At 44.4% G+C, this 26,480-nt stretch overlaps 1 protein-coding gene across 21 annotated transcripts in view; it reads left to right on the forward strand.

The window, feature by feature from the left end:
- The window catches only part of LOC120386847 (DAB2 interacting protein), a 374,907-nt gene that overhangs the window by 143,489 nt on the left and 204,938 nt on the right, over positions 1-26,480 (forward strand). For 18 of the 21 annotated variants that reach the window (XR_005589941.1, XR_005589942.1, XR_005589943.1 and 15 more), the window contains one exon: positions 7,745-7,848. The exons of the other annotated variants lie outside the window; for them this stretch is intronic. Coding sequence is in view for 15 of the 18 variants with exons in the window: in XM_039506775.1 (XP_039362709.1) it covers positions 7,745-7,848 (104 nt within the window). In the remaining 3 variants the exon portion in view is untranslated. The remainder of the gene's footprint in view (positions 1-7,744; positions 7,849-26,480) is intronic. 21 annotated transcript variants of the gene reach the window in all.

Consider the following 26,480-nt stretch of genomic DNA (forward strand, 5'->3'; position numbering starts at 1 on the left):
TTGAAGGAGAGAGTTGACCCAACACATACATACTCATTTCCATCTTCATTTTACTCCCAGGACATTCTGTCCATTTAAAAACTTCTCATGCATTTTTCTTCTACTGCCCTAACAACCCTTCTTAGCTAGGTCTTTAACATCCATCACCCCCCTCCCCCAGGTTGCACCTCTCATCTGGAGTCATGGGGCCCCTTAAAGCTCTCTGGGAATCCCAACCCCTCTTCAACTGGTAGATTCTTATTCAGGATCACACCGATACTAGACACATCTTTAAGGGGTCCCTTTCAACCAACAAATGGTTATCTGAGCCACTCTGAGTATATCAGTTCTTTCTACATGTGCTGCCTCCTCTCTCCTGTTGTGGTTGGGTTAAAGAGTCATTAAATGGTGCAGAAATTAGTTGAAGAAAAGCATGTGAGTTCATTAAGGTGATGAGATTAATTTAACTGAGTGTAATTAAACAGCATGAAGAAGAGACAGGTAATTCCAGTTCCCTCTGGTTTCACAGAAACTCCACCCCTTTAAGTCTCCAAAGCAGGTCATGGAGTATCAAAACATTCTGCCAAGGGGACAAAATGATGCATCAGGTGACCATAACAAACTTTCATTGGCTGATCATACCCTAAGGGCAAGAGGGTATTTAACTCTTTCATGAGCATTGCATAGACTGTATTTCCCATGTCCATTTCCAGTCCTAATGGACTTGAGTAGTTCTTCCGTATTTCCAGACGACCTGCTGGAGTTTTATTATCCTCTAAAGTCTCCATTCCTTAAAGCACTTCAGCATTAGAGTCCTGGCAAAGACATCTCTCCGCTCCCTACCTCATGCTGTGCCTCTCCAGCGAGCATTCCAGTCATATTTCACTTTCTTCCTGTAGAAGATGATGAAGTCATCATCTCTGCATCTCCTCTTATTCCTGACTTGTTCGGAGTGTCATGGCATAGAGGTTGCTAACGAGCACCGTTTCCTTTTGGTGAGTTAAGGAGATTATTCTTATTGCTAACTTTACGGGCGTGCATTCAGATTTTGTGCCTCCCTTTCTTGTTTGAAGTCAGAACAGTTTCATATCAGAAAGTCCAAGCAAGAACTTGCTGGAAGTCTCTGCTTGTTGGTTAGTAATTCCAGTTTTTCCTTTGTTCTTACGGTCTGCCTCTTCCATCGGCTGGCTCCTGGAACCTTGTTCAGCATGAATTATATGGGGCTTTCAGGGAAGTGAACTGAGAATGTTACACTTGAGCAAGTAGCAGTAGTCAGTAAATTTCATTCCTAACAGTGAGAGTAATTCTGATGACCTCTTCTTGGACTAGTTGTGACCTACAGGAACAGGTGATGCTACTGTAAAATAAGACTTGTCAAGTGGAAAGTGAACAGTATTAATATTGGTGCCATGTGTTACGTGTGCTGTTTTGGTTTGAGAGTATCTGGGTAATTTGAATTACAGTTAAGAAAGCAGCCGTCTTGAATGGGCTAAGCATGAGCCTGGGACCCCAGAGCTGCTGACACAGTCAGTTCTGCTGCTGACTTCCTGTAAGCCTGGGGGAAATCGCTTACCTGCTGCATGGTTTGTTCTCCATCTGAAAACTGGGGATATAAAAACTGTGATGAGGATTAGTTAACGTCCTAATTCAAACACCAGGGATTAGTTAACAAATCAAATCCATTTGTTACAGTCTAGAAATAATCTTCAGAAGTATGCACGTGCCTGACGATCCTAAATTAATTAATGTTTATGAAGTGCTAAGTAGTATTTTTTTAATTATTATTATATTAATTAGCATCATCCTAATACTGTCAGTAGTAAACTTGGCTTGACAGTAAATGTTCCTACCTCCACTGCTTAAAAAAGTTTCATACACGGGGGAGGCAGATCATTTTCTTTATATATATTTAATAACCTGGGATAAATGTTTTCCAGTCAATTTTTTATAAATTTTTAAGGAAGTTTAGTTTTATTTTAGATTACCTTCCCTGACAGTGTTGCAAAGCCAAGCACATCACAGCCTTGTGCTAATGGAGAATGTAGGAAAACCAGAAAGTTTTGTCTATTTGTATCTGCCTTAACTATGACAGTTGTTATCACTGCTCCATAATTACAGCGGCACATAGCCCCAATCAAGGCTCAGGCTCTGACCCAGAGAGTTGACAGTATGGGTTTATGACCAGATGTCACAGGTGGATGGAGAGGGAGAGGGAGTGCAAGGTGACAGCAAAAGGAGAATGTTTTTGCATAAGATGCAGTAGAAGTGAAACTGATGATGAGTCAAGTGGTCTAGCTATCACCGTTTGAGCTGAGAAACAAGCAGAAAAAAGAAGGCAGGCCATCAGTGGTGAAAAGGAAATTAAATGAATAATCTGAAGTGGGATAGCAACAAAATTCATTTTCGCCCCTGTGATTTTTATCCCTTTTCTGATGCATCTAAGGGGTTTTAAGGGAACAGCAATGCTGTTTGTTTGTTAGGTCTGACCCAACTTCCCAAGAGCAAGTGCAAAAAAATCTGCTTGCTGCTCATTCACATGCTTCCCAGCCTCTTTAATCTGGATAGTACAAGGAAGGTTGGTGAAAACATGAGTGAACACGAAAGCCATTGCTTTCTTTGCTATCCATGTCTGCCCACTGGCATCTCTGCTCTATGATAATGTGGCTTTACCCATTACACCTAAGGAATCGTCTTTCAGATCCAGTTTGCCTGCACATATAATCCTCCTTTGTAGACTGTTACTTCAGTGATTTCTCAGGCCATGCGTGTCATAAAGGAGAGATTTGGAGGTTTTAAGTTAATAACATGCTGAACACTTTTGGACAGCAAATAGTGTCCCGAGATACTGTGTGTCTAATCCCCCAAATCACCTCGGATCTAGAGCCAATAAATGGTCAAATGAAGGTATAATCCAAGTATTTCTACGAGCTGAAGGATGATATCCAACTTACATAGAAACTCAGTAGCTGGTGAGGAGCGGGTGGCATTTGATAATACTAAGTATTTCTGTAAATGTCACTCCGGTTAGCTGCCTGTAATAACACACGCCTCTTCCACAGAATCTTTCGTTTTAGGACCTAAAAAGATTTACAGACTTTAATTAATGAAGCCTCATAACATTGCTTTGAGATAGGCTTACTACTTGCCTATTTCACAGACTGGGAACCTGAGCAACAGAGTGCTTAAAGGTCCAGGGTTAACCCGTGAGTCTGTGACAGAGCTGAGACTAGGACCCAGGAGTCCTCCTTTGTCTTGTGTGCTTCACTCCTACAGAAAGGAATAACAGAACTGCTTCTCTTCCCCCCCCCCCCCCAGTCAAGTCACTAGTACCCAGGCCATCCCTAAGGGCTATTCCATTTCCAGATGGGCAGTCACAATAGAAGGAACTTTCAGTAGAAGTAACAAGGAGAGAGGTAAAGTCAAAGATGGACTCTGGCCTCCTAGAGCCTGCCTGTCTACTCCGTAGACAGGGAGGCAAATGTAACCATGCACTTTGTATGGACAGGTGCTGGTGACAGTGGCTCATTTATGGGTAGATGGAATATCCCTGCCAAACACCATGGTCTGGGTGGGTAAGAAACACGCAAGCCTTTCCTGGTCCGTAGCCCTTGGGCTAGCACTGGGGATGGGAGAGGGGAAAGGGGCAAATCCAAACGGTCATTTGTTGCTCCTCTCCACCACATACAATTGGTTTGGCTGTAATCTTCTGACAGTAACAAGGATCTTAATCTGTCTGGGGGGGGCAATTATCTCCTCCCAACAAAACTCCTCCCTCCCATTGCTGTATTTAGCCTCTTCACTGAGATCCAGGGGGTGCCCAACCCTTTTGCATTTGCTGTAATACAAACAGTGCTCGGACTGCGTCAAAACTGGAAACTTGGCTGCAGATTTGAAATTGGAGCTGGAAAATAATGTGATCCTAACCCATCTGTATGTTTTGGTTCTGGGCTCAGATCAGAAGATGGAAGTGGTTTTGGATTGTATGCGACTGAAATCTTGGGGTAAGATCTTGTGAGAACAGCTCATGAGACTTCGGTGCAAACAAATCTGGCTCCAAACCCTAGTCCTTGTTTCAACTTACCCCAGATCCAAACACAGTCGTCTTGGCCCATCTCTAATCTGCTTCCTTTGCTCTTAAGACTTAGGGTATGGCTACACTGGCAATTTGCAGCGCTGGAAAGCCTCCACCAGCGCTGCAATTAGTAAGTGGCCACACCTGCAGGGCACTTCCAGCGCTGCAACTCCCTGGCTGCAGCGCTGGCCGTACACCTCACTCAGCATGGGGAATAAGGATTCCAGCGCTGGTGCTGCAGCGCTGGTCATCAAGTGTGGCCACACACCAGTGCTGTGATTGGCCTCCAGGGTATAAGGATGTATCCCAGAATGCTTTTATAAATTACTCTCTTTGTTTTGTTATGCAGCCTCTCTTTGTTTTGTTGTGAACGAGCTCCGTGCGGAGCTCCGTTGCGTTGCCGCTTATCTAAAAAACAAACAGAGCTCCTGTTTGCTGTGATCATCTGTACCTGGCTGTAAACAATCACATGAGATTGCAGGCAGGGAGTGAATGAAACAGCGGGGAGTCGTGTTGGCTGCAGGCTGTTTGCAATTAAGAGTTAAGACTAAGGGGTTGGAAACATGTTCTGATTTTTCAAGTCAGGAAGCTAACACACAGTGTTGGCTCCAAAAATCCACTCTCTCTCTCCCCCCGCTCCCTGTCACACTAGACCCCACTCCACCCCCCTCTTTTGAAAAGCGCGTTGCGGCCACTTGAATGCTGGGATAGCTGCCCATAATGCATCACTCCCAGCAGCGCTGCTAATGCTGCAAATGTGGCCACACACCAGCGCTGGTAGCTGTGAGTGTGGCCACACACCAGCGCTGCTCCTACACAGCTGGATGACCAGCGCTGCAAACCGTAAGTGTAGCCATACCCTAAGAGTTCTGCCCTGTGTGTTTAGAAGATGAAGCAGAGTCGGGCTATAAAGAAAAAGGGAGACAATTGTGCAGCTTGATCTGAAAAGCCACCATGGTGCAAGTCAAAAGTGTTGTGACACTTACAAAGAGCAACTGGTGCTATCCCTTTGAGCTATAGGCTCTGGGGGTGTTTGGCTCTGCATTGGAATAGCAGCCTGAGGGGGAGGAGAGGACAAGGGATTTCTTGCTGCTGTTTTCAATTTAGTTGTCCTGCTCTGTTCTCCAGCCGTGTACATGAGAAGAATCGTTAATCTGCCTGTTCATAGTTCTGATCATTAAAAATGCAAAGCAGCCTTTTCATTTCCATGTCGTCTTGAACCCACTTTGGAAACCACTATAATCAAGTGGCTTCTTTATGACAATCCAAAAAAGGAGTCTGATCAAAGGAATCATGTGAGAGCTTTCCTGCAAAAGAGGATAACACCAAAAGACTTGATTGCTTCCTTGAGAAGCAAGAGGCAGCATTCTGCAACGACGGCAGCTAGCTAATTGGAAGCCTTGGCTACAGGTTCAGAGAGCACCGAATTAGCTGCTTCTGGGATTTTGGCTGGAGGCGCAGGTTACATGGCCAAAGCTCAGGAGCTGCATATGGGCACCCACACCAATGGAGCTGTCACTGATCAGGCATTTTACCCAATTCAGGAGGGGAGACACAATCACTCTCCCTGCAGTAGTTTAATATGCGGCTCAGCGGGCGCCCACTGGAATTACAGCCGTTAGTCATTTCTCACGGATCCCAGCTGATGGCTGCCTATGGCAAAAGCAAGGAGAGGATCCTTGCCAAGGCTGAGCCCTTGCCAAGACCTGATTGCAGCAAATTGTAGATCACAGGTGTGGTAAAGGCTGAGAATTGGCAAACAAAGCACCTCTAAGTTACACTCGTTATTTTTCAGGCACATTTTTTCAGACATTCAAAAGTATAGGTTGTCCCAGCTTTAAATTTCTTTGCATGCTAATTAGCAAAGCCCTCCCCATAACACAGTATACCCTGTAATTTGCCTTTGCAGCAAGTACTTTTCTTTAAGCTACCTGTCGTTCTCAGCAATGTCGTCATATTGGTGAGCAGACATGTTGCTTGTGAAACATGGTATTAGAATAATATTCACAAATGTTTAAGCACCATGATTAGTTTCTTTAGTCTATCTGATGTTGTGGGGGGGACTGGTTTTCTGTAGCGTTCTGAAATCTACTTGTTTTTGTATGGATCCGGTGTTTAGTAAATGCCACAATAGCTCGTTGAGATCCTCTCCTCTTTCAAAAGTGGTGAAGCACTGGGGGTTTCTCCAGGCCAGTGATATTGATTAGCAGAATCACACAAAGGATGTTAAGTGGTTCTGTAACGATAATCGGGCTCATAGATGTTACAAGCCCCCCAAAGGACATGAATAAATCAGAGCCCTGGAGATTCTAGGTCCTAATAAAACAGGAATTCTGAGCTTCCAGTTTAGCCTCCGCTCCCTTGTGCTATTCAGTACCCAATGGACCTTTATTTGAGAGGCACTAGACAATGTCATCTCTGCATGCATCCGACGAAGTGGGTATTCACCCACGAAAGCTCATGCTCCAATACGTCTGTTAGTCTATAAGGTGCCACAGGACTCTTTGCTGCTTTTACAGATCCAGACTAACATGGCTACCCCTCTGATATCTCTGCAGTTGGAGGTGTGACTGTCGCCTCGCCCAGGGGCAGCCTGGGAGCTCCCTGCTGTCCCCTGGCAGCTGGAGCACTGAGTAGATTTGAAGAGGAGGCTCTGTCCTGCTAGCGGTGCGACACCTGTCTGAGTAGATGTGCAGAAGGGAGGGGAGGCCACTCTCCATGACAGGGACAGTGGAGTTGCGACGTTTGGGCTCTGTGCTCTGGCTGCTTTACTGCAGGCTGCCTGTATGATATCAGGCAGGTCCCTTTTATGCTCGTTTCTTGATCTGTAAAATGGAGCTGTTGTGTTGTGTCTCATGGGTTTCTCGCAAGGCTCCACTAATCAGGCTGTCAGAGCGCTGCAAGATCTGCAGGTTAAAGAGAAGGGCAGATTAGGAATCAGCCCCATCGTGTGGCACTCTGATAATACGGCCACTTCCCTGAATCCCACTGTGCTTTTGGGTTATGGATCGTGCATTTAACTGAAAAAACACATTTTAATACTAACTCTGTGCCCTAATCTGTAGCCTTCCCTCTGAGATTCCCCAAGCGCTTCATAGACACTCATGAATTTAGCCTCATCACTCCCTGCTTCTCCCCTCCCCCCAATCCATATTTAACACATCAGGAGGTTTAGTGAGGCCAAGTTACTTTTTTGTTCCCAGTCACAAAGCAAGTCACTGAAGGAAGTGGGAAGTCGTGATTTTCAGTTCTGTACTTCAGCCCGAAGCACAGGCTTGCTTTCTGCCTTAGGAGTGTCAAAGGTGCATGTGCATGCATTGCTGATTTGTATACAGTTTGTATTTAGCTGCTGTGCATTTCCTTTTATTCCCATCCTGCAGATGGGTAAATGATGATGGCTCCCTCATGGGGCTGTTCTGGAGTTTAATGAACGTAGAGAAGGCACTTCGAGATCCTGAAATGGAAGGTTCTATAGGAAATGCCAGTCATTATAAGCAGAAAAGTCCTGCTGTTTAACCATGCACCTTGGTGACTGAGAGAAATGAGTGGTTAGAATGGGCTTGTTAATCAGCTCATTTGCAAGTGTATCTCAAAGAAGAAAGCTGCACCTGGGGTGGCCTGCCTCCATCCTTCTGCTGCTCTGGCATTGGGTGTGTGTTTTTAATTGTCCTTTGTCTTCTGTGCCCTTTGCAGAGTCCCCCCCAGAGAGGGCCGGGCAGCGGCGCAGCATGCCCAGTGGGGTCATGGAGAAAAATCCCAGCATGGAGCCCACCACCACAACACCATTCCGTGTCACGGTAAATGTCTCTCGCCACCTTAATTACCTCTCTGGGGTTTGACCAAGAGGAGAGGGTATCTGTCGCTGTTCATGCTTAGAGATGAGAGGGCCGGGTATGGAAATCTTAGATTGCTTATTTTTACATAAAGGTGCAGATGCTAGCAACTACAATTAGAATACGCAGCTGTAAAGGCCTTCTCGGTAATCTTCTGAGATTTTAATTTAAACCAGGGACTGTCTTTAGATTTGTATGCTGTTTCCCAGTGACTTCTGTGGAAGTGCAGACTCTTGGCCTTGCCTTGAAGATCAGAACTGAGATCTTCATTTCCTCTGTTAGAATTTGCACAAAGGTATTTGTTACTGCTCCCCTCCTCGCCCCAACTGAGTCAGCTCTTCTCCATAACACTCCATACATTTCTTTTTTGTAGGTGTTCTAAACAGATTGCATTATGTTCTGCCCACAGGACGGGCTTTCTGAAAGAATAATGTAAAAGCCCAATAATTACATGGGTCAGGAACATGCTGTGTTGACAAATGGGAGGAACAACAGTGGAAGCAAAATAAACTTTTAAAACTAGGCCGTAATGATCCAAGAGATACTTTTTTTTTTTTTTTTTAAAGTATCCTCCTCCTGGACCCATCTGTAGCTAATGAAATGGAGCATGTATGTTGGGGACTGCAGGATTCATAATCAATTGAGGGCACCAAGATCTTTGGAGTAACCTTCAATAGCAGTAATTTACGAGGAAAATCTCTTCGCAGCTCTCTGCAGAAGGTGTAAGCTTAAAGTGTAACTAGCTAGAGACTGATGCACCAGATCTGTGCACTGTCCGAGGCACTTCAAGGGGGCACACTTTCAAGAGTGGGGTGTGTATTGTGCCCAGATGATAAAGCAGCACACAGGCCTGTACTCTCGGAGCTGACTTGCACAGTAAGTTTATGCATTTTCGCTGTGTGCCCACACATACTCTACAGGACCACACACTACTAGCACTCAGATTGTATGCGAGGGAGGGACATGGTAAGCCCAGATATGCAGGGCCAGAATTTCAAAGGAAGTACAATGGGTACAATCTCAAAAATGCGAGCACACCCAGCTCACCTTCAGAAATCCCCACTGATTCATAGCAATTATCTTTGAGAACTCCTGGAGGAGGGGTGAGGTCCCAGAGGACTGGAGAAGGATAAACATAGTACCTCCCTTTAAAAGGGGGAAGAAAGGGGACCCAGAGAATTACAGACTAATCGACCTAACTTCAATATCTGGAAAGATACTGGAACAAACTATGAAACAATCAGTTTGTAAACACCAAGAGGATAATAAGGTTATAAAGAATAGCCAGCATGGATTTGTGAAGAACAAATCATGCCAACCCAACCTAATTTTGTTTGACAGGTTCCTGGCCATGTGAATGGGGGGGAAGCAGTAGATGTGAAATACCTTGATTTTCAGTCAGGCTTTTGACACATTCCCACATGACATTCTCATAAGCAAACTAGGGAAATGTGGTCTGGGTGAAACTACTATAAGATTGGGGGCACAACTGAGTGAAAGACCTTACTCAGAATAGTTACCAATGATTTGCTGTCAAACTGGGATGGCATAACTAGTGGATTCCGCAGGTGTCAATCCTGGGTCTAGTACTATTCAGTATAATGGAATGGAGAGTATGCTTATAAAAAATGTAGATGATGCTAAGCTGGGAGGAGTCGCAAGCACTTTGGAGGACAAAATTAGAACTGAAAATTACCTTGACAAATTATGGAATTGGTCTGAACTTAACAAGATGAAAGTCAATAAAGACAAGTACAAAGTACTTCACTTACGAAGGCAAAAATCAAATGCACAACTACAAAATGGGGTATAGCTGGCCAGGTGATCATACTGCAGAAAAGGATCTGGTGTTTATAGTGGATCACAAATTGAATGAGTCAACAGTGTGACGCAGTTGTAAAAACGGTCAATATCTTGCTGGGGTGTATTAACGGGTGTCATATGTAAGACACGGGAGATAATTGTCCCATTCTATGTGACACAGGTTGGGCCTCTGCTGGAGCACTGTGTCCAATTCTGGCACCACACGTTAGGAAAGATGTGGCTAACTTTTGTTGCTCTCCTCTGGATTCTCCAATTTATCAGAGGTTTAGAAAACCTGACCTCTGAGGAAAGGTTTAAAAATATGGGCAAGTTTAGTCTTGAGAAAAGAAGACTGAGGGGGACCTGATGATACTCTTCAAATATGTTAAAGGCTGTTGTAAAGAGGATGCCCTTCAGTTGTTCTCCATGTGCAGTGAAGATAGGACAAGAAGTAATAGGCTTAATCTGCAACAGTGGAGATTTAGGTTAGATATTAGGAAAAGCTTTCCAACTCTAAAGCTAGTTAAGCTCTGGAATAGGCTTCCAAGGGAAGTTATGGAATCTCCATCATTGGAGGCTTTGAAGAACAGGTTAGAAAAACACCTGTCGGGGTGGTCTAGGTTTACTTGGTCCTGCCTCCGTGCAGGTGACTGGACTTCTTGAGGTCCCTTCCAGTCCTACATTTCTAGGATTCTGTGCTGCACTGGTAGCTGTATGTCTATGGAGCCCATTTTGAACATGTATATCCTAGTTGTGGGAGCGCATGTGGACCTTTTTGGGTCTGCATACTCTAGAGTCATTATATTTATGTACTAACATGTATATGTGGCCACGTTCATCTGTACTGTGCTATTCATAAACTAATTAATCCTGGGAGTAAGGCATGGTGATAAAAGCAGCGACCAGGAGTCAGGAGAACTGGGTTCACTTTCCTAGCATTGCCACTGACTTGCTCTGTAACTTTAGGGCTAGTCACTTAACCTCATTGTGTTAGGTCCTCTGACACTGAAATGAGAATAATGGGGAGAACAGTTGTAAAGCTCTTTAAGATTCTCCTGTCAGATGACAGGCATTCGGTAAGGGAACAGGAGTATTCATGCATGTGTGCAATGTTGTGCATATCTGCAAACTGTATAAGACACGGCGACGTGCATTATTTAGTTGTGTATTCACATACAGCAGTATCAAATACTCCAAAGCAATGCATGTTAACTCCAGTGGCACCATGAAGGTCATTTATATTTCATCTGTCTATAACTGAATTCAGCTGCTGCAAATTCCTCAAGTTTATCAAACTTATAAAAAAATTTCCATTTACAAAGTATCTTTCTTCTAAATGGCCAAGAAAGCCTCAAAACAACAACAAAAAACTGAGATAAAGTTCTAGACTTCTAATACCAAATTTAAACTAATTCTAATCTCTTTAGAGTCGTACTGCCTCAGCAGCTGATCTGTACATAGCCCTGAATCCAGAGTGTAAAACCTCCTCCTCTCTGGAGGAGCTCACACAGATACAAGTCCTATATCTAAACCAGCCAATCATTTCTGTAGGTCATGAATCCATTGGAACAAGTAAACAGAGCTAAAGGAATCTCAGGCTATGTCTCCACTGTACATGGGAGGTATGATTACACACCTGTAGACATACCTCAGCTAGTTTGGCTCTAACTAGATCAAAGCTAGCTTGAATAATAATAGCAGTGAAGCCATGGAAGCACGGGTGTTGGCCACACAAGTATGTACCCAGGTCCTGGGAGGGTGGGGCTAGTAGATCAAAGCTAACTTGGATTTGTCTACGCTTGCTGCACTTCCTAGTTTGCAGCCTAAACGTAACCTTAGACACCAACCAACTTATGCCAGCGTTCTTAAAATCTGAAGCAAAATCAGTAACCACCAGGCTGCCCCATCTAAACTTTTTTTTTTTTCTTGTGGGGGAAGTTCTCAATTTGCTGAGCTGATCTCTTATTAGGAATAGAGCCTAATTTTGTCTGTTCTGATGCTGGACTTCTAAATAATTTTTTAGACTTTGGGTATTGTGCAAAATGGCTTCACCATAAATCCCTACAGTGCTGCAGAGGCCTCATAGGAAAGTGCTGGGGAAATTCAAAGAGGATTCTGCTGATTCCATATGCTGTGGTTCTCTTTCAGTCTTTTATTGCTTGTGTTATTGGAAGCAAACAGAACCTTCTGTTGCTGCTCCTACTGCTTCTACCCCAGCTGAAGCCCTAATCCTTGATTTGTAGCACCCATTGGGCGCAGTAAAGATAGCGTCCTGTCACACCCAGGAAGATGAGCTCAGGGGAAGGGGGAATGAGCCCACTGGGAGCAGAACGCCTATGCAGAAATTCTACTTCCATCTGCCTGTCCTTACGCTCATGCGCATCGTCCTCCCCTTCAATGCTCTGCATGACTCCGCCCCATCTACAGCTCTTCTTTTATCTTTTTCTACATGCCACTTCTCTCCTTACGCTCCTCTGCATCCTCTCTGCTAATTGCTCCCTTTGTCCTCATCTCCTTAGGCCGTTTATTTTATCATAGAATCATAGAATCATAGAATTCAAGATCAGAAGGGACCATTATGATCATCTAGTCTGACCTCCTGCAAGATGCAGGCCACATAAGCCGATCCACCCACTCCTTAGCAAGTGAACCCTGCCCCATGCAAACCTCCAGGGCCATAGCCAATCTTCCCTGGAGGAAAATTCCTTCCCGACCCCAAATATGGCGGTCAGCTGAACCCCGAGCATGCGGGCAAGACTCTCCAGCCAAACCCTCTGGAAAAGGTTACATCATACCAGGCACATAATTGACCTATTGACTAAGCCCGTTATCCTATCATACCATCCCCTCCATAAACTTATCTAGCTTAATCTTAAAGTCTTTGAGGTCCTTCGCCCCACTGTTTGACTGTTCCAGTATTGCACTCCTGATGGTTAGGAACCTTCGTCTAATTTCAAGCCTGAATTTCCTGACTGACAGTTTATATCCGGTCCACATTAGCACTGAGCTGAAATAATTCTTCTCCTTCCTGGTATTTATCCTCTGATATATTTAAAGAGTGTAATCATATCTCCTCTCATCCTTCTTTTGGTTAAGGAAAACAAACCGAGCTCCTCAAGTCTCCTTTCATACGAAAGGCCTTCCATTCCTCGGATCATTCTAGTGGCCCTTCTTTGTACCTGTTCTAGTTTGAATTCATCCTTCTTAAACATGGGAGACCAAAACTGCACACAATACTCCAAATGAGGTCTCAGGACTAGCACCTCCTTATCCCTACTAGAAATACACATCACATTGCCTACTCATAGTCATCTTGCGATCAACCAGGACTCCTAGGTCCTTCTCCTCCTCCGTTACTTCCAACTGGTGCCCCCAGCTTATAACTAAAGTTCTTGTTAGACATCCCTAAATGCATAACCTTACACTTCTCACTATTGAATTTCATCCTGTTACTAATACTCCAGTTTACAAGGTCATCCAAATCTCCTGGAGAATATCCCGATCCTCTTCCGAATTGACAATACCCCCCAACTTGGTGTCATCCGCAAACTTTATCAGCCCACTCCTACTCTTGGTTCCCAGGTCAGCAATAAATAGATTGAATAAAATCGGACCCAAAACCGAGCCTTGAGGAACTCCACTGGTAACCCTCCAACCGGACAGTTCCCCCTTCAATACTACCCTCTGCAGTCTCCCTTTAACCAGCTCCTTATCCACCTCTGGATTTTCACTGATCTCCATCTTTTCCAATTTAACCAGTAATTCTTCATGCACTGAAATCCAGATATATGAGATCCACCGCATTTCCCTTGTCTAAAAATCTGTTACTCTCTCAAAGAAGGAGATCAAGTTGGTTTGGCACGATCTACCTTCGTAAATCCATGCTGTAATCTATCCCAGTTGCCAACCATTCTCTCTTTTAAGATTTTTCCATGACTTTGCATACTACAGATGTTAGACTAACAGGCCTATAATTCCCGGGTCACTTTTTTCCCCTTCTTGAATATAGGAACTACATTAGCTAATCTCCAGTCAGTCGGTACAATCCCGAATTTAGGGATTTATTAAAGATTATGCAATATCCTCGCCAATTCCCTTAATATTCTAGGATGAAGATTATCCGCTGTTCCAGTTTGGCTTCTACCTCAGCTACCGTAATGTCTACCCCATATCTTCATTCCCATCGGTCCCTCTATCACTATTCCTTAGCCCTTCATTAGCCTCATTAAAGACCAAAGTATTCGTTCAGATATTGTGCCATTCCAAGATTATCCCTAATCTCCACTCCATTTAAAGTTTTAAGCGGTCCCACTTCTTCTTTCTTGGTTTTCTTCCTATTTATATGGCTAAAAAACCGTTTGCTATTGTTTTTAATAGATCCATCTCCACTTTCTCACAGCTTCCCTGCACCCTCTGACCTCAATAAGGTAGGTTTCCTTGCTGATCCTCCCATTTTCCACTCTCTAAGACGCTTGCTCATCCAGCTCGGTCTAAAACTGCTACCGATACATGCCTCTGACAACTCCTGCAACTTCAACTTGAAGTAACTCCAGGCGTCATCTGCCCTTAGATCCCTAAATATCCCTTCCTTCTTTCAAATTATTTTTTTTAAAACCTACTACTTGCAAAGCCACCTACATTATTTCCCTTGCCCACTGTATCCCTGCGCTGTACTGCTGACCTGCGTATCCTGGTTCTACGGGGAGGTTGTAAGCTCTTGGAATCCTGGACCTTGTCTTTTTATGTGTTCTGTAAAGTACTGTTCTACATAATTAATGGCAAATAATGAGGGGTGTGAAATACTAAACAGGGTGTAGGATATTTGTTAGCATTTGCCGGGAGGCATGAGCGATTGTTAGCATCTGTGAAAAGTATATGGTTAAAGGCACCGGGAGGGTGTGTTCCATACTTTATCAGTGTCTGTGTACAGAGAGATCAGCATCTGTGAAAACGCTCTCCCTGGATCTGGTTCTCCCTGAAGTAACTTTTGGCATAAGCGATGTCCATCTTGCTTCCGTGCCATGAGGAGAACTAATTTCTTCTCAAAGACCTGTAAATCCATTCCCCTAATCATTCACCTTCTTGCTGGATGCAGGCTGCGCTGGCAAAAGGTTAGGCTGATTAATCAACTTGCTGAACCATCTCTGTGAATTCGGGGCATGTCCTGCAGAAGAAGGAAATAGCATTCCCAAGAAATGGGAAGACCAGCCAGATAACCAGGTTACTTCTTTCTTCTTCATTTTTATTCTAGAGTTTCTAAAACTGCGTTGATGAGTTTTATGCGCTGGTACCTCCTCTGCACTAAGGAAGCTAAGGGAGAGAATCTGAATCCATTAGGATATTTGTAGCCTCTGTCAGCATTGGTTTGATTTCAGCAGCTTTTTTTGGAATGGACATCATTAGGGTGGACATATTTACCAAGGGATGCTGCTACATGATTGATGATCATGTGGGTGCAAAAAGCTTCAGTGGCATGATGACTTTACCAAGGATGGACATAGACTCATAGAGTGAACATCCAGCCACATCATTTTAAGGCCCTAGCTAGAGATCAATCTGGGTGGTGCCTGATCTGCAAAGATGCTATGTCCCTCTGGGTTTTGCCTTGATGTAGGAGAAATCTTTTCACTTATTCATGGTTGGTGGAAATAAAGCTCTATTTCTTCTTTCTTGTTCAAATGGAGTGCATCTACTGTATGTTTCCAGAGGCGTGATACCAGTCTTTAGCTGGTGCAATGGCCTGTGTGAGATGTGGTGGCTTGCTATCAAAACCAACCTGTGCTCCAAAATCCATTTGAAATTTTAAAAAGTGTAGTCAGTAAATACACCCTTGCTAGAGAGAGGTATGGCATTTTGTCTTCTGCATTACACAGTACGCTATCATCTAACTTCTGTTACTTCTCAGCCCTCGGAATGTGACTTCCATTAATACGAATGGCTTCATTACATGCATAGTTTTTATGGCTGCCCAGATTTTAGCAGATGTCAGACAGGAGAAATATATTCTGCCTCACCTTCCTTCATTAACCAGAAGAGGAGCATTAGCAGTCAGGTCACTCCTGCCACTGGGAATAGTAATTAGTGCTTTAGTTTAGTGGTAATGGGATTATTACTTTTGAGCCTGCTGCTGTAGGTTTTGATGTCGTAAGCTTTTCATATTTTACAGCTGATTGTTCTTCCCTGACATCTCCATCCTTCTGCTCTGGAGTCTCCAAAGGCCCGATGGGCTCAGGAGCCTTTGAATTCAGAGACTTGGGCTTTGTTGCACTTTCTGTTGCTTGCATTCGTTTGCAACTCCGAGTGATGCAGAGTGGAAATGTCCCCTGCCAACCTGCCTGAGAATGGAAGTGGTGGAGGCTCTGCTGTGGCTCTCGCAACATGTGGTGGTGAATGAAAGGCTGGGGGATGCTGATTCGAGGCTTGGAAGTGCTGAGCACCCTCAGCTTCCATTGATGTTGGGACCTTTTGAAAATCAAGCCCGTAATGTCTCCTCCATGTGTCCATTTTTCCAACTGTCTGAGAGAGAGAAAAAAAACTAGCTGACCCAATAGATAATTTCCATCCCTGATTTTTATGCTTGTAAGAGTCTGTGCATATACGTCTGCAGCATCCAGAGTTAACTGCACCGAAAATCATAGCAAAATCCTGTTCCGTACAATGACATTTTTCTTTCCACCTTATAATGTCAATATACTTTTAATAGAGCATCTCAAATGTGAAAAACCCTCTCACCCAGGACGGTTCATATGCTGCAAAGTTCTTAATTTCCTTCTTTGTTACCCATCTCCCCAACACTGTGCTATGGGAGCAGAGTGCAATCTGATGCCATCGTATGAATCATGATCTCAAAGGCTTTGCCTTATCTAAGGGTCATTTGCTGCACATTGGTGTGTCCCTCATAACTAATGCAATTCCAAATCTGTCAGGGCAGATTTGTGCAGTGTAAGCTGTAGAGATGAGTACAAACCTCTCCCCCAGGACTGAGTTCCCAAGGGACATACAGTATGTTAAAAATAGTCTTACTGCTCACATTTGGGAGACTGGAGCTCAGATTGCTCTTAATGGCCAAGAGTCCCATGAATACTCCAATGAAGCCACTGAGGAATGTGGTCTACAGTGTCCTAACGATTGAAAGTGGCACGTGGTTACAGAAATAAGATCATAGAATTTGGTGCACTGGGTATACTCTTGAACCAAGTCCAGCATCCAACTCTGGCCAGCATCTGATTTTAAAAAACAACCAACCATCATGTACATTACCCAGCCAGTTATGCAGTGCCGTACGTGGAGTTGGGGATTCCTTCTTGTCCCTTGCAGTGATTAGCTAATGCCCAGAAGCATGAGATTTGATCTCATCATCTCGGCATACAAAGGGTGAATTCAGACCTCGCTGAAGTCACTAGAAGTTTTTTACATTATTTGACATGCTCAGGTATCCATGGAGGTTACAGTCTATGATCACGCCCCCAGTAAGCTGAAGACAACTACAAAGTTGAATGGTTTTGATGAACCCTTCTCTGTTTAGTGTGTGCTTGCTGACAACAGGCTCCTCAGAGGAGGAATCATAACGAGCATGTCCACCATGAAAAGACAGTCTAAGGACGGGTCTGTTGTGCTCACTTGCAGGTGCTTTTTTATCAGCCAGTTGACAAAACAAAATAATAGGGGCCGAAGGGATTGGTCATTAGTCATCATTTCAAATCCAACCCAGCTTTGTAGTGACCAAGAGTTGTTCCCATCTGATGGCTGGTTGGCAGTGGGCAAGGGTCAATATTACAGAGCCCCCTGCCACAGTTGGCAGAAACTGGTGCTGCTTTTGGCAGCCCCAGCAAACTAGCCAAGGGCCGAAGAGAGACCGACTAGACTCCTCTCTCCTCCCTAGAGCTGGCTCTTTGGACTCAGTGCTTAGACGACTTATCAGGCAGGAGGTGAGTGAAGCCTGCGGCTGCCTGCAATGTACCTGTTCTGTGGATAAAGAGAGGCCTTGGCCAAAGTCAAATTTTACTGCATAGAATCCAGAGAGCTCAGCAGATGGAGGGTTTGACACTGAAACCTGCGTTATTGTTCAATAAACCAGCCAAGCAAAGGGCCTGGAACCTGAGGAACTCCACTCGAAACGCGATACTCTCTCTGCGCAGGGACATTGAGTGAGGGTAGAATAACAGTGTAATTACATCAATCCCATCTCATTAGGATACTGCCATCTATTGGTCACTTTTATTAGAGCTTGGTTTCATTAAATTCTCTCCCTGGCTGCCTACGTGTTCCTGGACAGGCAACTGCACTGATGGGAGAAGGTCTGACCTGCTGACTAATTTCTGAAGCAGTGAGAGAGTGGGCCGAGGAATTGGAATGATTTCTCACTGCTCGGTGACTTTGTGCTGAGGCTCACTTTCCGACAGGGTAAATTAATAGGTCAGATGTGTAATCTGGGAAGCTTTCAAAAGGCGTTTGAAAGCAACTCCATTAAAGTAAATACTCTGCTTTTCTGACAGGGCTAGGTGAAGGGTCCTCTCTACTCTAGGTTGAATATACTGCATCTCCATAGACACACTCACCCTGTGCCCTCCTCTACACTCCCCCAACCCCCAAAACCCTGATGTTGGGTTTAGGCTTCCCTCAGCATTAATTGACCGCGCTGTTCCCCCATTCAGAACTGTGCCTGATTGTGATTTTCTGATATGAGAAGTCTGACTTGGAGTCCGTTCTTGTAGACTCTGCTGAAAGGAAAAATATCAGGCAGAATCTTCCAGACAAAGTGCTGCTCCTAAATCACAAGCCTGAAGCCTCATCGGTTGTAGAAACCAAAATATTTAGTCTGCAGGTCAGGAGCTTGGCAGAACATCCATAGGGAGTGAAGAGGTTGGAAATGGACAGGGATCGCTTAGCAGAGCTCACTGGGGTTAGTGCAACTTGCGCTAATGACTGTGTGCTGACCAGTACTGTCTCATTGTTTCCTTGTGCTCCCCATCTGCCTGTGTCCATCCATTGTTGTTTTGTTCTACTTAGATTGCAAACTTTTGGGGGCAGGGGCAGTCTTTTTTTTGTTTTTGTGTCTGTACAGTGCCAAATGCAGTGGAGTCCTGGTCCGTGACTGGAGCTCCTACCTGCTACCGTAATACAACTAAATAACATTCAATTAATAATTTTAAAATCTGGGGTTGACTGAATGGGAACTCCAGTTACTCGAAAGATCCCCCTGGGAAGTTTTCCTGAATCCCCATAGGAGCTGTTTGGAGAGCCCAGTTGGAGGAACTCTGCCCTAAGAGGACACCTTGCTCTTCCCATTTTGAATTTCATTCAAAAAGCAGCTCCAGCAGTTCAAACTTTCTGTGCCACTCAGGTCCCTTTGCAATGAAGCAATTGTAGTCCCAGAGAAACCTCCCAAGGATTCCTGCTTTTTGACCTGTTCACATCTTTAACCTGTCTCTTTACGCTGATTGGGTCCAGTTGAGCTGGACATGCAGGAGCATCTGAAATGCAGTGTGGTAGGAGTAGTTTAACGTTTTTCCTTCCTCCTAGCTGGCTTATAACCCCGTGATAAATGAAATATTTCATTAAGTGCTAATGGCAGCGTTCCACTAAATAGAAACTCCTGGGGAGATGAAAGAAGCGCTCTCTATCCTTCTCCTCCCTTGAACATAATCTTAAATGACGGGTCCTGATTCAAGCTGGCTGCTATTGACTAGATATTAAAGGATTTTTTTTAAGTTTTTGCCAATGCATAATGTACACTATTTGCCATTTAGTTTCTAATCACTTTTCTAAATGCACTCATGTAAATTATACTTTAATAGCTCAACTTTCTTTGGAGAATTTTCCTTCTGATATTATGAGGCGGGCTGACTAGAATGAACTGGTGCTTCCCTCTGTATGAACACCCTATCTCTAATTGAAATGTAATTGTTTACTAAACCATTTGAAATAGAAGGGAAAATTACTATCATTTTGGTCTGTGGCTGCATACATTAGAGCACCCCTTTTACTGGGGATTGAATTTAAGGAGAATAGGAACATTATCACAGATGATATATAAACAGAAAGCTATTATCATTAAACTGTCAACTGCAACTGAATTTGGATAACGAGTGTTAGCAGCGGCAAGAAATTATATGTAAATTACTTTGAGGATTTATCTGTGGATTCAGTCACCGTTTTCTGGAACGGGACACGCTCTGAGGCTTTGGCTTTTGCGGCATCTTTGGGTTGGGAAACAAAAGTGAGGTGATCTTGATGACCATTTGTGGCCATTTAAGGTCCAAGTGGCACTGTTTTGCAAGAGTCAGGTGTGTTAACCTTGCTGTCTGAATCCTCCTTAGGTGATTATAACAATATTATACATTGCACTTAAACGGCATCTTTCCTCACAGATTCTGCAAGCTGTCTACAGCGTGGATATGCATCATCATCCACAATTTACAGTTGGGGAGACTGAGGTAGCATGCAGTTAAATTAAGGAATTTGGCCAAGAAAAGTCAGGAATAGGTCTCCTGAATTTAATTTCCTAATGTCTAACCACTAGTCTTAGCTGCGTCTAATTGTATCTCTCTTCTCTGAATTCCAGCTACAGTTTCTAGAGGATTTAGTATTCTTCTCAAGCTTAATATTGGCCTGTGAAAATGAATGAGTGGAAAATCTGGCCTCCCAGTTGTTGTTCCCAGACCAGACGTGTCCTAGCTTCCTTCACCTCTCTTCTGGTGGCCGGTGTCTTCAAACTTTCTGACTTTTTAATAAACTCTGAACTCTCCTCCTTATCTCTTGAAATCTACTCCATTCATATAAATCTGTAGGCATATTGCACAGCTACTGCTCATCTTGTGTTGTGTGTACTTTTTACAATACACTGGTCAAATGCAAAAGTTAGGTTTTGAATCAAAACTTACAAAAACTGATATTAAATAGAAGTTAAAACATTTTCCTTATTTAATGCTGGCATGAGAATCAGAAAATGCAACAGACCACTCAAAGGACAGTTATTTTACTTTTATAATCTGTGGTGTAAGTAACAGGGAAATAATTTTATTTTAAAAATGCATCAGGTGATTGATTTGAATCTTGCCACGTACCTGTAAAATTCTAGAAAATAAACCTTTGGTTTCTTGCAGCTCAGGGAGCACTGGCAACCAATGTGGTTCAGGGTATGTGGGACTGTCAGAATTCAGCACAGGGCTGCTGCTGAATCCACTGTGGATTTATTCTGTGCATCAAACAGGAGACAGCAATGACAGGATAAAAGACATTGTGTTATGACCTGTTTCACTGGCAGGATGTTGCAGGGCAGAGTATGGATTATTTTTTTTTCTGTTTGAACAGAATGTGTTCCAGGGCAGGGCCGGCTTTCGGCCAATTCCACCAATTCCCCCAAATCGGGCCCCACGCCCAGTGCCAGGGCTGCCAGGGGGGGCAAGTGGCCGAGAATCCCTTCCCTGGCTAGAGGCTCCTTCTTAATTTTTACTCACCTGGCGGCACTCCAGGTCTTCGGCAGCACTTTGGTGGCGGGTCCTTCGCTCACTCGAGGTCTTCGGTAGCACTTCAGCGGCAGGTCCTTCAGTGCCGTTGAAGACCTGGGGCGAGTGAAGGACCAGCCTCCGAAGACTAGGAGCGCCGCCCGGTGAGTACAAGCCCCACATGTTTTTTTAAGTGTGGTTTTTTTTTTTTTCAGTCATCCCTGATGGGACCCCGTTGAAACTGTTCGAATTGGGCCCTGCACTTGCTAAAGCCGGCCCTGTCTCATCAGGGCTTGCAGTTGTCCGAAGGAAGCTTTCACAGAAAGGAAGAGACCCTAGGGCTTATTGATGCAGCCAGCTTAATTCACACAACAGGGCCTATTTTTTTAAAGCATTAGTAACCCCTTGTTTAGGGGGGAGGGGGAGAGGAGATGTGTGTAGGCTGATTTGGGGATGACATCCCTGGAGACTGGCTTGTGGGGATTGGAAGTGGCCCACCACAGTTAGCATCTAGTGGCTCTAGTGTCTGCATCCAATGAGTTAACAGCCTCGGGTCAGTGCCCCCTGGATAGGGATCCGCATCACATGCTAACAGACCTGTAGGCTCCCTTATTTATCTGCAGCTCTGGAAGCCTCAGCCCTGAGGCTAAGAGGAGGAAGGTCATGCTCACCAATCTGCCCGCTCCCACCCACCAGGAGGGGCTGAAACCCATTGCGGGGGACTCTTGGTCAATGGATGCACAGGGCTTCAGTCACATTTCTCTGTTTACATTTTTTCTCACAAGTGATTTGGCTGTGTGAAATTGGCCCCTGGAAAGCGTGCGCGCGCGTGTGTGTATATTTATTTATTTTACTGGTTTGTACTTTATTTTGTTTGACAATAACAAATGGAATCAAAGCAATCACTCTCTATCTGACCTATGAGTCCTCATCCTCAAGGGAAACCTGCACAACACTTTCAAAAGACAAGCCCGGGAGCTTAAAAACATAACTCTGCTAGACACTAACAATCATGGTCTGAACATACACTGAGTTTAGGAACCCACTAGCCCCCTCTGTTTGTCCTGTGACTGCAGAGGTGTTAATGGGCCACTCTACCTTGAATGGCCAACCAGCTAGAGCGAATGGCCAGGATAGAAGACTCTGGAGATCTGTGGTTGGCGGCCCATACCCCGGTTGGGGTGACGGGCATGAATGAATGAATGACTTATGCGGAACAATCTGTTCCACCTTGAATTTTGCTGTGACTCTGGGAATTCCTTTCCCAGACCTGCCGCTCGCACCAACAGAAGTTGGTCCAATAAAAGATGTTACTTACCCCCTCCCTTTTTCTCTCTGTGTAAACTAGTCCTGTTCACTTGTACCTCAGCACCACTGATTTTTAGCTCTGTGATCAATTCCTCTTCATCTGTCAAGATGAGGTCTCATATAGCTTTCCCCTGTGTTGAATGCATCACTGTTTGAGTTTGGAAATTGTCATCTATAATGTTAAGAAATCCCAAGGATGTCTGAATACTGACAGCATGAGACCTGCTGCATGTGTCATGCAGACTGAGTCCCCCCCATGATTACCCAGCTTTTCCCCCCTACACAGTATAGATATTCATTGAAGACGGTCTCATCCTGTTCCCTTGTGTGATTTGGTGGTCTGTAGCAGACACCGACTAGTGCCCCATCTTGTGCTTTTTTTCTATTGTTACATGATTTAATGTATGACATTGATCCGTCTATTACACCCCCTGTCCTGCTTAGATGGATTGTTCAGGGCAAATCGGAGGTGTGGGGACCAAGAGACTTTGGCTGGGCAGCAGCCCCATGTCTGCAGAAGTTTGAGCTTTTGGGACTGCAGCAAAAGACCCATGACATGGATGTGGCTGATCCAGGCCAGTGGGGCTATAAAACCGCAGTGTAGATGTTTTAGGCTCAGGCTACAGTCTAGGCTCTGAAACCCTGCAAGGCAGGAAGGTCTCAGATTCCTGGCTGTGGCCTGAACCCAAACGTCTTCACTGCTGTTTTTAGCCCCACAGCCCGAGCCCAAAAGCCTGGGTCAGCTGACCTTTGTGTGGGCGTAACCTCTGTGGTTGAACGTTTTGCCTCCTGCAGGGAGATCAAAGGCTGGAATCCATCAGTAGAGTGGTGGCCTCCACTCTGCTCTCTCCTGGAAAGACATGGGCTATGGGCAGATGCCGGGGAGAGGATCTTGTGCTGCTCCGATGACATTTTTTTCCATCCTCCTTCAGACACCTCCCCTCCCCCACCCCCTTGTCAAAACCATTGCAGCCGTGCCAGAAATACCAGCTGTTCCTGATAAATTACCTTTCAATGGAAAGAGTCCATGGGGAGAGTAATTCAAAGTTAGGGTATACGCAGGGCTAATAGGAAATGTTAATTCACATTTCACTCTTTTGATCAGTGTATATTGAATCATAATTCACAATAATATTATTTGGCACTTCTGTGGCACCTTTCATCCAAGGCTCTCACAGTGCCTTGCAAGCATGAAGTCATTCAGCCTTGCAACCCCCGATGAGATTGTTTAAACAAAGTTTTATGTATTTTACAGATGGGAAACTGAGGCACAGAGACTTTCCCAAGGTCATGCAAACTGTCTGTGGAAGAGCTGGGACTTGATATCAAGGCTTGCAGATGCCTATTTTAACCAGGAGAACTAATTTACACAGTGATTTGAAAATTAATTAAAATGGGAAAAACTCTCTCAGATAATAGGATTTTTTTTCTTTTGAAAAGTTTTTTATTTTTGTGGTGGTTCTCAATATATTATACACTTCATTTGTATCTGGTCTGATATTCTTTTGGACTTCCAACACTACATGGGATGGTTAAATCCTCTCCAAACCATACCAAACTCCTCCCCCAAATACCATTTCATTGACATGTTTTTAAATGCCATAACAATCATTTTTCATATCAGTTTTTTTTAAATGTTTCATTTCCAAACTATATTTTAAATAGAAATGGTTTTGTCTTTTTTGTTTGTTTGTTTTGTTTAAGTTTGAATGTAAAGGTTTCATTTTTCTGTGTTGGTAGGATTTTACACTTTCCCCTGCAATGCTGGAAACCCAAAAGCAACCACATTAGGCAATGCATGAGAACCAGAAAGTGAAATGGACCAGGCTAGTTTCATTTCTCTCAGATAAATGAAGTGCAAAAAGTAAACAAATAGCATGAATGTTGATTTCTTTAAACTGAAAGTATTTGAATATCATATAATATAAACTTGATATTGTCCCTTTACCAATAACCAAGAAATAAAATTAAAGAATTAGTCTTCAGAAAAAATCAGCAATACAATAAGTCATCCACTTCCTCAGCAACTTTTTATAGCAGGGACATGCTTTCTGAAGACTTCTTTGAAGTCCTGTTGGATGGATTCAGTAACTTGTGACCTGGCAGCTTAAATGTCCCATTTAAAAAGAAGACCTTAATCTCTGAACTTTTTCCATTAGGAAATGGTTTATTTTTTCCTCCCATTCCCATTAGTCTGGGCATACGTAGAAATGCCTTCTTTGCTACAGCAGTCATTGGTAGTTCTGGCTGAGAACACGGCTTGCCTATACTTTTCATGCTGAATCTAAAGATGATGCCTACTGCCTACCTAAATTCTAAAATTGTTCTTGCCGTAATAAGACTGAACACGTCTTTCTAACAGCAGCAAATGCATCATGTCATAGGCAGTGATCTCTTTGACTTTCATTGGGTAAGGTGGGTAACGCTGGGTCTGTACGCGCTCAGGAAAGTCCAGGCTCTGCAGCAAAAAGTAGTGAAAGGGAGCTCTTCCCTTGAAGGGTATATTTGCGCTGTGATTAGGCATAGGCATGCTTTAGCTTTGATCTAGCTAGCTTGCTAAAAATAGCAGGGAAGCCCTGATGGAATTGGCTGCCTGTCCAAATACAGACCCCGTACCCCATGCTACCACTCAGGCAGTTGCAGCTACGCTGATATTTGTAGTGAGCTAGCCCGAGCAAAGCCCGCTTAGATGTGTCTCCATGTGCTGCAGTCACACCTCCTGACTGCAGTGAAGACATACCTTGAGTCAGTACTGATCCACGGTCCTAGCTCTAGGCCAATGTGATGCTGGAAGTGTCATAAAACTTGACCCACTTTCTAAGCATTCATGATCCTGTCAGGCCCTGCAGCACTTTCCCCATGATTAGGGCTGCTAAGTCAAAGCATCACCAGCACCTGAGTGGTCTTTTTCTGGTCGTCTTCCCTCCAGATACCAATGGAACTGATTCTCCTCATCTTGGGAGATGTGGGGAGACCTTATCTCAAGTGGTGACGCTGCTGGGCCAAACCCAGCTCATTTATTTGAGGCAGTGGGCCCGATTCTGATCACTTACCCAGTTTTTGCACTAGCGTAACTCCAATGACGTCAATGGTGTTACTCTGGATTTATATGGGAATTGGGCCCAGTGTCTGCTGAGCACCAGGGAAAGGCCAGACGATCCTTTTCACTCAGTTCCTTTAGCACTCCCCGTCGAGTAACTTTTTATTGCGCCTTTGTGTGTGTATGCATTAAAGTGACATTGATTTCTGCATACTATTTCGAACTCCAGTTGCCATGGGAACAGGATTCACTTTCCCCTTCATGCTGTGTCTTTCCCCAGCTCTGCCCTCTGAAGATGCGAGCTGTATTTCTCCTCCTCTCCCTTTTTTCTAGAGAGTGCCGATAATGGTGGCTGAGACATCAGGGATAATTTGACAAAATGATGATACAAGCTGTAATGCCTTTGGTGATGCATTCGTGCGGGCCCTGGCGCTCTGCCAGCAGCCAGCCTGTTTGTGTCTTGCTCCATAATTACGCTGGGTCATATCTTACCTGTGACATTCTTCACAACATGAAGGAAATTAGTTCAGACACTAATCACGTCTTTATTTCCCAAATCTCTCTGAAGTGAGGTATGCCACCTATTGTGCTAAGTGTAACCCTCCAGCCCAAATCTCTGGATTGCATCTGTGTGTTTCTAGCCATAGGAGAGGCACTTGCCCTCTCCCATTGCTAGAGCCAACCAAGCCCTAAAGCCTTTCCTTGCAATCCTTGGGAGCTGTGCCCAAGTTAGGACTTCAGGCTATGGTGGTTATGCTAGGGGAAAAGCTGTGCAGGTCCATGTCAAACTCCAGAGATCCTCTGGAGGTTCTTGGGGACTGTCCCTTCACCTGGCCTCTTTGGGAGAGGGGTTAGTGCCTGTGGTACTTGACAGCCTGGTCATGCCACTGGTTTTTTTTAGGGACAACAGGTACTGTAGGGGCAGGCAGTGCCCAGGGCCATTTTATACGGATGTGGGTGCTCTAAGCACGGGTGGAGACCAGGCTAGGTTTATTTCT

Source organism: Mauremys reevesii, linkage group 19 (assembly GCF_016161935.1).
Source record: "Mauremys reevesii isolate NIE-2019 linkage group 19, ASM1616193v1, whole genome shotgun sequence".
NCBI classification, from domain to species: domain Eukaryota; kingdom Metazoa; phylum Chordata; order Testudines; family Geoemydidae; genus Mauremys; species Mauremys reevesii.